Source organism: Eptatretus burgeri, chromosome 9, assembly GCF_056783735.1.
Source record: "Eptatretus burgeri isolate ZD-2024b chromosome 9, Ebu_testis_v1, whole genome shotgun sequence".
In the NCBI taxonomy this organism is placed as follows: domain Eukaryota; kingdom Metazoa; phylum Chordata; class Myxini; order Myxiniformes; family Myxinidae; genus Eptatretus; species Eptatretus burgeri.
Genome location: NC_140969.1, coordinates 34,430,375 through 34,444,841, shown reverse-complemented (window position 1 = coordinate 34,444,841; position 14,467 = coordinate 34,430,375). Strand labels below are relative to the sequence as shown.

General features: G+C 46.1%; 1 protein-coding gene across 2 annotated transcripts in view; it reads left to right on the top strand.

Moving 5' to 3' along the window:
* LOC147019876 (filamin-C-like) overlaps positions 1–14,467 on the top strand; it is a 281,783-nt gene that overhangs the window by 147,041 nt on the left and 120,275 nt on the right. For both annotated transcript variants that reach the window (XM_085894677.1, XM_085894676.1), the window contains exon 18: positions 14,348–14,438. In XM_085894677.1, the coding sequence (XP_085750803.1) occupies positions 14,348–14,438 (91 nt within the window). The remainder of the gene's footprint in view (positions 1–14,347; positions 14,439–14,467) is intronic.

Below are 14,467 nucleotides of genomic sequence, written 5' to 3'. Positions count from 1 at the left end.
AGCTCTTGCGTTTCTCTCAGCTTCTCTTGCCCTCTTTCTCTTATCCTTCCCTTGCTGAACCTTGTCTACACATCCAAAAGAGCATGACATCCGGTCTTCTCTTTGGTGCCTTAGAAATTCTTTGTCTTCTTCGGGGATCTTCAGGTCGAATATGTTTGCTGCAGCAATATCGAAGAGGTCCTGAAGATCCCCAAGCCAAGTTTCACGCCGTAAAAGAGCTCCATCCGTCTCTCTGTTTTTCTCTTTTATTAGTTTCTTGTACTCCGCATACAGCTTCTTGATCTTTTTTCGAAGATTGGCATCCGTCATTGTCGGTAAACTGGCTCTCTCCCATATCTTCTTTACTCATCCATTGTTGCTGTTGTGGCCTTTGATAATGCCTTCCCCTCTTCAATATGATAGAGGAGGTGGAGTCGCACTTGCTCCTTTGAGGGAAGGCGAGCTCCTAAAATGGAAGGTAGAGGGGGCTTCTCGAGCAAGTTACATTTCTTTCTTGATGCCATTATTCCTGAAAATAGAAAAAAACGTCAAGATTGTGAAAAAGTGTGCCACCCCTAAATGTGCAGCAATTGACTTCATTTTTGGTACAGATGCTTACAATGCCAATTGGAACAAGACAAAAAGAGATCTGGCAAAATTTTGTGAAAATAAATTTTGTGAAACACCCTACCACAGAGGCTCCGCAAGACCGGGCTGGCTACCTTCACCTCGCTGGGGCGACCCGCGACATCCCGTCTCCACGACCCGCGCTAAGGCACGGCTCGGCAGACCACGTGCGTTGGCTCCGCTGCGCTCCCTCCTTTCCGCCCGCCTCCACAACCTCCCTCAGCCGACGACTCAGAGAGCGAGCGACCACGTCCTCCAGACTTCGACCACAGACAGAGAGACTCAGGAGACACAGAGCGCGACCCACACCGAGTGCGACCTTTCGTTCCGCATGCCCTTTTATCTCCACGGCGCTTCGCCCCTCCTGTCTTGGCAAGCGGGGGAAAATTCCAGGAGAGATCGGCTCGGCTCTTTTGGTTTAAGCACTGCCTCTCCGCGTTTCTTCCGCACGTGCTTCTCGTTGGGGGGGGGGAGGGGGAGAGGGGTGAGGCCGTCGTCTGTTCTCTCCCGACGAATGTCAGGCTTCTCGCAACCCTGCTGAGGTGGCAACGTGGTGGTGGTTACGGTGGTTGTTGTGAAGCGGTTGGTCCAAAATAAGATAGTAAAAGAAAAACGGCTAACTCAAAGATCACAGCCCTGATCACACGAATAATACCCATTAGACAACGGTGGGGAAATCTATCTAAACGCAGACTTATCGGCATAACTGATCGAAGGACCTATATGGTGCTCTGCGAATTTCCACAGCCATAACAATATATATATATATATATATATATATATATATATATATATATATATATGTATATATATATATATATATATATATATATATATATATATATATATATATATATATGTGTATATATATATGTGTATATATATATATATATATATATATATATATATATATATATATATATTATCCCTGTGTCGTAAGAGGCGACCAGGGTTGCGTCAGGAAGGGCATCCGGCGTAAAACATGTGCCAAATCACTATGCGGATCATACGGATGATCCGCTGTGGCGACCCCGAAAGGGAGCAGCCGAAAGAAGAAGAAGAAGATATATATATTTATTTGTATATATATATATATATATATATATATATATATATATATATATATATATATATATATATATATATATATATATATATATATATTGTTATGGTTGTGGAAATTCGCATAACACCATAAAGAGTCCTCAGGTGAGATATATCGGTAAGTTCATGTGTAGTTAGCCCAAACCCGTTGTATAGAGGCAATATATGTGATCCATTCAGGCTGCGACGCTTCAGTTAGCCGTTTTTCTTTGGCTATTGTTAATTTGGTGCAAGAACAACAACGAACATCGCCACAACCAACATCTCAACGATCATGTCATTCACTACACGATGCCACCTTCCACAACTACGCTACTACATCTTCGCCACTCGCCATTCAACGAGCACCGTGCGGGCGCGTGCAAGAACAAAAACCAACAACGTTTGTGGGGTTTTCCCGCCTAATTTCCCCGCCTGATGCTTCTGCCTGAACCCCCCCCCCCCACCACGTTTGGTGTGAAGGGGAGGGGTGCGGCAGCTCGCTCCTGATTGGTGGATGCACGGCGTGAGGTGGTCGGAGTTGGGGCACGCCCCCCTTCGAGAGCTTTCTGGAAGCATCTCGATGGAAGGAGGAGCCAAGAACGGGGTGGGGGCGGAGCGAAGGGCGGAGCCAGCCCCTACAAAAGGGTGGGCGTGAAGAGTCATTGGCGGTTGGTTGGTTGTTCCCTTGTCCCAGTTGGAGGCTGAAGGCTCTTGGTTCGTGCAAGCGATCGACAAAAGGCGTGGACGTGAAGGTCAACAAAAACGTCGTTCCTTTTCCTGTTCCCTTGTCCCTAAAGGGGAATTGTGGAGAGTTGCGGTGATCGTCCCTGGTCGGAGGTTCTGTTCGTTCGTCCGAGCTGTCGAGCGGACCACATGAGCGACGCGCGGCACAAGCTCGCGGACCACGCCGGAGGGACTCGGAGTTACGGTCGCCAAGGACTCAACGCGCTCTGGGAAGTCGCAACTTCCATTTCTTTTGGGTTTTGTGTAAATATGTGTGTGTGTGGTGCCAGTCTGGTCAAGTAGAACTGTTTAAGTGTCGTAATAATTATATTCGGTTTTAACTCTTTCCCTGCTTCCTTTTGACTGTGTAATAAAGTGCTTTCTTGTTGAACTGTTTTCCCGTTTCGCTTCTTCTTTTCTTTTATTGAATCTCCATCTTGCATCACGTAAGGTTTAAAACACCCGGTAATTAATCGGAACCGTCAAGGCCAACGATAACTCCGCTCGGTTATCCCTGTAATACGGAACGAACCGCTTAAACGGTTCGTGTCCGGAGTCGGCCTGTGGCGTGGTCCCATCTCTCGGCAGATTACCCGCGCGGGTACTTAGGTATATCGACATTCGGCGATTCACCCTATTTCGCGCGGGTAGACTGCGGACTGGGTGGTGGTGGGGTTAAACCCCCACCCGTGACTGGTTTCTGGCAGTAGTCCCAGGAGGGTCATGACTGAATTGTCCGTCCGGCAGGCGACGCGGTCGCGATTCGAGTTACGTGGCCGATCGCACGCCGGCGGGCGCAAATTCGCAACAATACATATATATATATATATATATATATATATATATATATATATATATATATATATATATATATATATATATATATATATATACACACACACATATAAATATCCCAAGCACTCCACAAGTCTGGCCTGTGGGGTAGGGAGGCAAGAAGGAAGCTATTACTCAAAAAAGCCCACCTTGAGTCCCATTGAAGGTTTGCAGAAAAAAGACACTGGAGATTCTGAAGCAACTTGAAAAAAAGTTGTGTGGTCTGACACAACCAAGATGGAACCTTTTGGCCAAAATGCAAAACATTATGTTTGGCACAAACCCAACACAGCATATCACCCAAAGAACACAATGTCAATTCAGTAATTTCAGTGTTACGTATAATTTCCTTTTTAATATGGATACAAACAAACTCGACATGAGCGTGACTGAAGCTTTTCGTGCTGCACTCTTCAGGGTAAAAATCGCAGCACGTGAAGAAGGAAGTGAAGGCGTGTGCTTTATACGCAGGTTATCCTGAGCATATAGTTAAGAGATATGAAATGAGGACGAGAGAAGAACCTTCAGAGTGTAGGCTTTATTCCATTTGATTGAAGCCGCTTCTACGGGCACACCAGGAAATACAAATGCAGCATGGAGTACAAGCAGTAAGGTACACACGCGCAACTAATCACCGCAAAATAAATCAGTATTATATATCAATCAGTATTCTCACCATTCAATGAGCACCAAGTGAGCCGCCGACATAAAACGGCAATGCCCCAGGGACAAACCCCGTGGCCGAGCCGAACCTCAGCTTTATCTCTTCTGTGCTCGAGCCGGGCATCATGTGATCACACGTCACGACCTTCCATTCACCACATTCTCCCCGTCTTTAAAATGTAACTAGAGGCCCAGCTAACGCACCATGATTACTTCAGCGCTACAGGAGTATACATTTCAAGCAATGCGAGCTATCTTAACTACAGAAGCATACATGCCAAGCAGTGAGGATTATTTTGAGTTGTAGGAGCATGGTAATGAGCATCGATATATTATGTAACGAGCATATGGGAGCATGAGCATCGAGGATGCCGATAATCCCCTTTACAGATTGAGTCGGCGAGGGGGTATTATTCGCCGGCCTCTCCGGGAGTAGATGGCGGTTTCACTTGAGGGAGGCTTCCGATCCTCTTGGTGAGCCTCAACTCGTGCCGGAGATGACTCCCCGATCGCTCTCGGGTGGAACGCGGCAGCTCCGTCGTCACCCTTCTCGGGTGGAGTCCCTGGGGGGGGAACACCTGGGGAGGGGATGTCAGAGGGAGGTGTGCCAGATGGTGGTGTACCTGCGGGAGGAGTGCCTGAGGGAGCCAAATGACGAACCGACACAGTGGTCTCCCTGCCATCCGGGAGCCTGACATGAGCGTATTCTGGATTCGTATCGATGAGTTCGACCTCTTCCACCATGGGTTCATACTTGCTTTGTCGTACCGGGCGTTTCATGAACACTGTTCCGGGATGGGTTAGCCAGCTGGGCACCGATTGGCCGTCAACATAACGTCGTTGGTGAGTAAACATTCGTTCGTGAGGAGTTGCATTGGTGGACGTGCAGAGCAAAGAGCGTATGGCATTCAGAGCGTCGGGAAGGGTAACCTCCCACCGCTTGGGGCCCAGTCCTCTTGATTTCAACGCCAGAGTTACGGCTTTCCAAATAACTCCATTATATCGTTCCACCTGACCATTACCCTGTGGGTTGTAACCCGTCGTTCGACTAGTTGCGATGCCGTGCTCTAATAGGAATTGTTTTAGCCCGGCCGACATGAAACACGGCCCTCTGTCTGAATGTATGTACGAAGGTTTCCCAAACATAGCGAAGAGGTCAGACAGACATTTCACGACAGTGCCCGAGGTCATATCCGAGCACGGAAACGCGAAAGGGAACCTTGAATACTCATCAACAACAGTGAATATGTATCTGTTGTCTGTCTCGGTCGGCAGGGGCCCTTTGAAGTCAATGTTTAGTCTCTCGAAGGGAGAAGTGGCCTTGATCAGTCTGCCAGAAGCCGAACCATAGAATCTGGGTTTTAGTTCAGCACAAACAGGGCATGAAGCATTCATTTGTTTAATATCTTCAATAAAATAGGGCAGGTTCTGTCTGCGTACGAAATGTGCCATTCTGGTTACCCCCGGGTGGCAAAGAGACACATGGAGGTCTTGCAAAGCCCGACTGATTGCCGCCGAGCAGTAGACCCGCGAGAAGGTGTCTGCAGCAGGGTTTTCCCTCCCGGGCCGGTAAACAATGTCGTAACTATAGCAGGCTAGGTCTATTCGCCATCTCATAATTTTTTCATTCTTAATTTTCCCGTTATTTTTCCCATCAAACATGAATGCCACGGATCGTTGGTCCGTAACGAGCGTGAAGTGGTTTCCCAGTAAATAATGTCTCCATTTACGCAGCGCTTCGACGATGGCGTACGCCTCCTTCTCTATCGCCGAGTGTCTCTGCTCGCTTCCAGAGAGAGTTCTCGAGAAGAACGCGACGGGTCGCCCAGACTGATTAAGCGTAGCAGCTATCGCGTGATCTGAAGCATCGGTCTCCACCACGAAGGGCACCGAGCTATCGATCGATAATACCACGGAATTACTGATATCGTCTTTGAGGTTGTGGAAAGCTGTTACAACAGCGGCATCTGGTGGAAAGTTTTTGCAATGCACTAGGGGATGTATTTTCTCGGAGTATTGCGAAATCCATCTCGCATAGTAAGCGAACATGCCGATCACCCGGCGCATTGTCTGCAGGTCCTGAGGTGGGGGTAGCTCACGAAGTGGGCGCAATCGCTCAGGATCAGGCTTAATCGTGCCGTCGGCTATTGTGTAGCCGAGAAGGTCAATTGACCTTGCCGAGAATACGCATTTCTCGTAGTTGAGAGTCAGATTATATTTTCTAGCAATGCTCAAGAATCTGTCCAGATTCATGTCATGTTCCCCCTGATCCCTACCGCACACTGTGACATTGTCCACGTAAACAAAAGTGCCTTTGAGGTTTTCATCTGAGATGATGTCGTCCATAACCCGTTGGAAGCAAGCTACTCCATTCGTGACACCGAATGGAATTCTCCTGAATTGGTAGAGGCGTCTACCTGCCTGGAATGCGGTGTAAGGTTTGTCTTCCTCTCGGATGGGAATTTGGTGATAGGCGCTTCGCAAGTCGATGGTGCTGAATATCTTATAATTGGCCACGCGTTCGACCATCTCGTCTATGCGCGGTAGGGGGTAGGCATCGAGTTGGGTAAAGCGATTGACCGTTTGGGAATAATCGACAACCATTCGTTTCTTATGGTTCTGACTGCTGGTTACCAACACCTGTGCACGCCATGGCGAATCGCTCGGTTCTATAATTCCCTCTTCCAGTAATCGCTTGGTTTCTGAAGTGATGAAATTCATGTCAGCAGTGGTATATCGCCGCGATTTGATCGCTATCGGTTTGCAGACCGGCGACAGGTTAGCAAACAGCTGGGGGGACGTTACCTCCGCGGTAGTCAAGGCATTTAAAATCAGACGAGGTTTGCTTCCTCCAAAGGGTATTTCGACGCTCGTGTGCTGCTTGAGGACATTATGACCCAGAATTACGTCTGCGCATAAATCATGAAGCACCAGTACCCTTACATCCCGGTGCGTGTACCCTTTTACGTCCAATTCGACATTGCAGTACCCTCGTACGCGGGACTGTAGTGATGTGGCGGCCATGCATACCGTATTGTCTGTCGGGTGGATTTTCCATTTCCTGCCCTTCACTAGCGAGCTGTTGACGAAACTTTCAGAACTACCGGTATCAATCAGTGCCTCAGCCATATGCCCGTTAATTCGTACGTTGATGATAGCCTTGGATAGATTCCCCGGGGAGGCTGCAGTTAGTTTATTTTGTGAGTAGAGAGCCGCAGAAGTGGGTTTATTTCTCCTTAGAGTAGATTTACATACCCTGGCATAATGCCCTTTCTTGTCACAGTTCATGCATGTGGCATCTCTGGCGGGGCATTTGTGGCGGGGTGCCTTTTGTACCCACAAAAGAAACATTTACCAATCGGAGCAGTTGTTGAGGAGTTTGACGTGGCCTGTGTATCCGGCTCCTCGGGTGTTTCTCCATCCCCTATGTCTGGCTGTGTCTGTGCCAGTGGGGTTCCTTGGGTTCCCATCGTAGCAGCGTTCATTAGCAGCATCGGTGTCTCAAATGACTCAGATTGCTGCTGTGCCGTATCCATCGCTCGAGCCTGATCGACTACCTTGTCAAGAGTGGGTTGCGCTTTCTCTAGTAAGCGTTGCCGTATGTGGGCTGATCTAAGTCCTTGGATGAATGCCTCCCGGGTCGCTTCCTTTCGGTGTTCCTCGGCGCTTACGGCCCGGAAGCTGCAGTCTTTTCCCAGCTGATTCAGAGCTTGCAGGAACTGATTGATTGTCTCCCCGGCTGCTTGCCTGCATGTGTTGAGAAGATGTCGTATGTATACCTCGTTCTTGCACTTCACGTAGAGCGCTTGCAGCACGTCCATCGCTGCTTCGTAAGTGTCGCACTCCGAGAAGAGCCTGTATACGCTGGGCGAGACATGATTCACGAGGGCGGCCAATTTGTCAGCTCCCTCTTCGATGATGGTCAGATAGTGTGAGAAGGAACAGAACCAATGCGACCATTTCATTTCTGAGTCAGTCGCGTTTGGGTCTGCGTCGAACCTCTCGGGTTTGTAGATCTTGTCCATCGTTGGTTGAGAGAGCCGAGAAAACCAAATGGAATAAATTGAAATGAGGACGAGAGAAGAACCTTCAGAGTTTAGGCTTTATTCCATTTGATTGAAGCCGCTTCTACGGGCACACCAGGAAATACAGACGCAGCATGGAGTATAAGCAGTAAGGTACACACGCGCAACTAATCACCGCAAAATAAATCAGTATTATATATCAATCAGTATTCTCACCATTCAATGAGCACCAAGTGAGCCGCCGACATAAAACGGCAATGCCCCAGGGACAAACCCCGCGGCCGAGCCGAACCTCAGCTTTATCTCTTCTGTGCTCGAGCCGGGCAACATGTGATCACATGTCACGACCTTCCATTCACCACAAGATACATACACAAGTTTCTAAACATGACAAAAGATCGGAAGATTCGGTCCGGACAAACGTCCAGTCTATATCAGGATGCCCTGGAAAGGGTTTGATGCCATCACGATGGTTTGAAGTACAAATCAAATATTTTGTGTCCAACACGTTTCTGGCTGTGCAACCCCGAGTAATCTTTACCTCTCGCCGTTTGCTGATGTCAGTCAACAAGGATGTGCTACCCACCTCACAAACCAGAAATGTTATTTATGAGTTTAAGTGCCGATGTGAAGCTCGGTACGTGGGCCGCATTACACTAAGATTGGCTGATCGGATCAAACATCACGTCCCCTTGGCAATTCGAAGAAAGATTGTGAGGGTGAGAACACAACCAGTGTGAGCATGTAGAAATATCCAGCAACCACCGGCCACTGTACCTGCTTCATCTGCCATTGCACAGCACCTGGTTGCCAACCCTATCTGTGTAGACCAGGACAATGCAGATATGTTCAGGATATTGAGCCGAGGTCGGAGCTCGTTTCATTTACGTATGTTGGAAGCAACCTTCATTCTTATCACCGATCCAATATTATGTCGTCAAAAGGAATTTGTACGATCTCTGTGTCTCTTCCAGCATGGAAAGATCAAGGGCTGTACGGTAACAAATGGTGAATGGACCTTTGGGGAAACCCGTCCCCCCTCTCTCCAGGATGTGGTTGCAAACGTCAATCATCGATGAACTCTGCTGCAGCCAATGAGAGCTCGAGGTGAAGATGATGAGCCGACCAATGGGCGTTCTGATTAACCGTGACGTCATTACGATTGAACCAATCAGCGTCTACCTTATTGAGACCTCCGTATAAAGCACGCGCCTTCACTTCCTTCTTCACTTGCTGCGATTTTTACCCTGAAGAGTGCAGCACGAAAAGCTTCGGTCACTATCATGTCGTGTTTGTATGTATCCATATTAAAATTCTGTAGTACCAAACATCTGTAAATTTCCTTTTGGTCGTTTTACTTCAAGGAGAAACCTGAAGAATCTTAACACTTGGTGACTGGTACACAGACTTGTGATTGGGATAAGGATTTGAAGAAGAGGACTCAAGCAATAGACATGAAGAACTAATGTACCATGTTAAATAAGGTGGTGTAAAAGACGCTGCAACAATGGCAGTAAACTTCTGAATTATTTTTTTCTACGACTTTTTATATCGTTATTTTATTTCAATTGAATCATATACTTGAACACTGGAGAACTTCAATCACCTTTTCAGCACTTTCAAAATCCTTCCATTTAGCAGGACATGGACAAAATATTACCACATTTTACCGCATCACGAACAATCAAATTTTCCACTCGCGGACCCCTCTCATGTCCTTGTTTCTCATTACTGTGCAGCATAAGGTGTTCTCTCAACTCTCTCGTTATTATTATTATTATTTATTATTATTATGTTTATCATTTATTATACCTCTTTGATTACCAGTGTGTTGGTCTGGCCTGGTTCATTGATTTGGCATGATAACCGCGGCATGAGTAAAACTTGTGGCATTTGGGAATTGGCGTGAACCTTCATAAGAGCTTATAAAACCCACCATATGATTATTTGGGGTTGCTCAGCTCCATAAACCTGAATAATGGGGAACATATCTGCTCGTAGAGCCAATCAAACAAGGAACTTCCTTGTCAATGCCAGCATTAATGCCATGACACCTTTCTGAACTGAAGTGACCTGCCATCTCTCCAGATTTAAATCCAATTGAACATCTGTCATATTAATTTATCGTCGAGTTCTAACCTTGCCAACACAGCCAGAGACCCTTTGAGCTGGAATAGGAGCTGATTTGGGCGTGGAATGCCATTTCCCTGACTCAGATTTGAGTGCACATATTGTCAATGTGACGACATTGCAATGCAGTGATTCTTGCCAGAGGTGGACATACCCACTATTCTTGAGATTGTTACTTCAATCCACATGAAAACATTCGCCGCATTGTGAGCATTACTTAATTAGATGACAGTGAAATGGACGTGTAATTATTCAGCATTTATCTCCGTCAGAGATCACATGATGTCACATAAATAACTTGCATGAACAATTACCTGTTCTGTTTTTAGGTCACCTGGACTTTAGTCTGGTGAGCTTATGTGATCAAGCAGTGATCACACAGTGAGCTTATGTGATCAAGCAGTGGGTGAGTGAGTGAGTGAGTGAGTGAATCTGTAAACACTTCAGTCATTGTCACTTGAACAAAACACATAATTTTGATTAAACTTGGCCACAAGCTTCATATCTGATGCCTAACGAAGGTGTATTGACCGCATCAAAATCTGCGCTCAATAAGGGGTCGACTGGGGGGGGGGTGGGGGTAGTATTTAACCACCACAAATACAGTAGGTATTTGCTCTCTTCTCTGAAACTACAAACACAATTTCGTTGAAACTTGACCACAACCTTCCATCGATCCATCCATTGGGACCATACTCTGGTCAGAGTGTTGGTGCTGCCTAAGCAGTCTCTTTGAATATTGGACACAATCCTGGACGGGTTGCCACTCTGGCACAGTATACCAGCAAGCTGGCACTCATTTTGCCGACCTCGGAAGGATGACAGGCATAGTCAACTCCACCTGGTATTAATTCAACAGCCGAGTGGGGTTTGAACTTAGGATCATAGGATCCCAAGCCCACCACCCTAACCATTAAGCCAACACCAGGCATACCACAACATTCATCACCCATTATGTACCAAAGTTTGTTCACAGCATTAAAAGATATCAGGGTCTCGGGGGGGGGGGGTCTGCGAGGGGGGAAGGAGTGGTGGAGTGACTGTTGCTACTTATCCAGGTGAGCTTCAGGACCCGCCATCCTATTTTTTTCATGGCGAGTGCATATTGTTTTGAAAATTAGTATTTCCTTATTTTGTGGTGGTTTTCCTTTGATTGGAATGGTTGATGATGTAATTATTGTTGCAATTGGGACTTGGAATTTATAAATTTCAGGATTAGGATTGGTTTGTATTTTTAATGTTAGTTCAGTAAAGAGAAGTGAAATGTGAACTAGATTGATAATCATCGTAAAAGTGAGACTGCTGCCCTGTTTTCAGAATTCAGAGATTTTGCTGATGAATTTTGCAAACTGTTGTGCTTGTGTACATGTTTAATTAATGATAGGTTTTGGGTAATCTGGGTAATTTGGGTATATCTTTCACCCACATTATGGCACAAGTCCTGTTTCACGAGTATTTTGTTTACCAGCCACATGAGTCATACTCTGTCACAATTTGGGGCACAACTGCTCTCAAGGTGTGGTTGCTGCCTTTTTGCTAATGCCATCTGAGTGTATCCTGTGGGTGGTTGCGACACCCGCCCTCCCCATTCAATACCCCCACCCCCGAGCACATGACATTTTGTGTCAGATGGGGTGATTATAGGAGCCATTGTGGGTGGAACCCTTTTAAGATCAAAGTGGACCCTTCATCTGATGAAGTATGGGCTGTTGATTCCCCCTTGTTGTGGATTTTGGTAGGTTGCTCTGCAGTGCCTTCTCGTAAAATAAAACAAAGTTTGCATTATATTTGCATGAGCAAATACCACCGATTGCTTCGCTGACGGGAATAATATGAGGGGGGTGAGAATGGGGGGGGGGGAGAATGAGGAGGTGGAGGGGGAAAGAGAGAGGAGGGCGGGAGAGTGGGGAGGGAGGGAGAGTGAGGAGGGGTGGGGGAAGGGAAGGGAAGGCAGACTTGTGGTGGAGCATCAATTACGATTCATACTCTCTCATTGAATTGATTCTGCAAAGAATAACAGCAAAGATGGAAATAAAATAATGCCTGAAATCCATTTTCTACTGGTCATACTACAAATACTGCCCAGAGACAAACACTGGCAGGACACGTCGAGGAGATAAACACCATCTGGAGACAAACACTGCCAGGTCATGCCTGGAGATAAACATTGTCCAGAGACAAACACCACCAGGACACATCCGGAGATAAACACCACCCGGAGACAAAGACTGCCCGGACACATCCGGAGGTAAACACCATCCGGATGCGTCCAGAGCCAAGCCATCCAGAGACAAACTCCCGTCTGGCCATAAGCACCGCCCGTACGCGTCCAGAGACAAGCCATCCAGAAGCAAACACTGCCTGGACACATTTGGAGCCAAACTCCCGTCTGGACATGAACAGCACCTAGACACATCCGGAGACGAACACGACTCAGACGCGTCCAGATCCAAACTGTCTGGAGACAAACACCACCCGGACATAACCACCATCCAGACATGTATGGAGATCATCATTGTCCAAACATAACCACCATCTGGATATGTCCAGAGAGAGAGAGAGAGAGACAGAGAGACGGAGTATTGGGGGAGGAGTAGAGCGAGGAATGGACAAAGAGATAAGGGGATGTGGGTAGGAAAGTTAGCAGAGAGAATATGTTATGCTTTGTGAACAACACATACATGTGAGTGCTTGGCCGATATCAGCAATCGGCTGATTGGACTCAGTGTGATTACCCACGACAGTACATACTGTATGCAACCCAAAAACTTTGAGTCGCTTTCCCCTTGTTTTGGGGGAATTTCAATGAACAAATTAAAAACACAACGTTGCATTATAGGCGTTTCAAAGAGATGTGCATAAACTATCTTTATAAACAGCTAACAATCTTCATGTGACGGGTGGAAAAAAATTGGCTCGGTAATTTAGAAAACATTAATACGGAAAATAGCTTGGAAATTGGGTTTAATCAAATATATTTTGCTTTGAAACTCACAAAGAGAAACTACATAACCTTTGTAAAGTACATCGAGTCATATATAATATCCAATCTATCCCTGTGTACCTCTACCTTGGAGTAACTTCCGACTTTACATTCCAATTGGGACACAAACTGCACCACTATCGACTGTAGGGCGCTCAGAAAGTGGCGAAAGCACTTAAGCAAGCACTCCATTTATATGGTTGATAAAGAACCGCTGGCTTGGCATGCAATCACCAAACCGTCAAATTAAGCACATACCTCCCGAAGATGCCCAAAATGTCAAATATGTCCAAATCGGACAAATGAGCACTTTTTAGCAGTCAGAAATGCTGCAAAGTTCAGTTATGGAGCTTTAATTTTGTAATTCGGTTTTGTTTCAGAGATTCCAGTGGTTATGGCATATGCAGAAATGAAATATAGCCAGGAATGCTAGCGTCTCCGAGCGTTTACAAGCATTACAATGTACCCAGCGATTTGTACCTATGAGGATCAGTCATTCGATAATATGAGTGAGGAAAGTGAAAAAAAAAAACTATCATGAAAAATTGTTGAGCAGGTGGAACAAAATGGTGAATTAAGTCCCCAGCGAGGTTACCGAGGATGCCTTAAGTTTCCAGCGAGGTTACCGAGGATGCCTTAAGTTGCCAGCGAGGTGGCCGAGGATGCACCTGATAAAGGATATAATTAAATAAAGCCGTTAAATATCTTCAAAAGGGGCGTTTAATTAAACCAAACACCCAATTTTTACTCTTGCACTTCCTTGGAGTTCTCTTAGTATGTATGCAAAGTTTCAGGGTGCTCGGTTTTATAGTTTTGGAGTTATGGAGGACACACACAAACACCGACATTTATTCGTGTACATAAGATAGAAATCGACTTTGCTGGAATGTTTAATCCAGGAGTCGAACAAAATGATGTTGAACACGTTGTCGGTGATGCTGAGGGGTGCAGTTGTCCCTCAGACTCAACTGCTTAAAATGATGGCTATTTTATATGGGATGAATGAATGCAATTTTGAGAGAACATTTAAATGCGAGGAATGGGGGAATAAAATGCGATATTGAACAGCAAGGATGGATGAACAAAATGGAAAAATTGATAATTCGTCAGCACAATTTGCTGCCAAGTTAATGGTACAAAAGGAGGATTTGGAGAACATTGGAGCTGTCAAAATCCATGTTTATGAAACGTTAATTTGAGGATGCAACCACTGAAATGCCTGTAAAGTTTGTTCCCCAATGAAGGTAGCTTTTTTCCCACATTTTCATTATGGAGGCCCCATCTCTTTATTCCTCAGGAAATTCCACACAGCCCTTTTAAGATCAAGGTGGACCCTTCGCATGATGTCAAGAGGGTGAAAGTTGAGGGGCCTGGACTGAGCAAGATCGGTGAGTATTAGCAGCTTCAACCAAGCAAT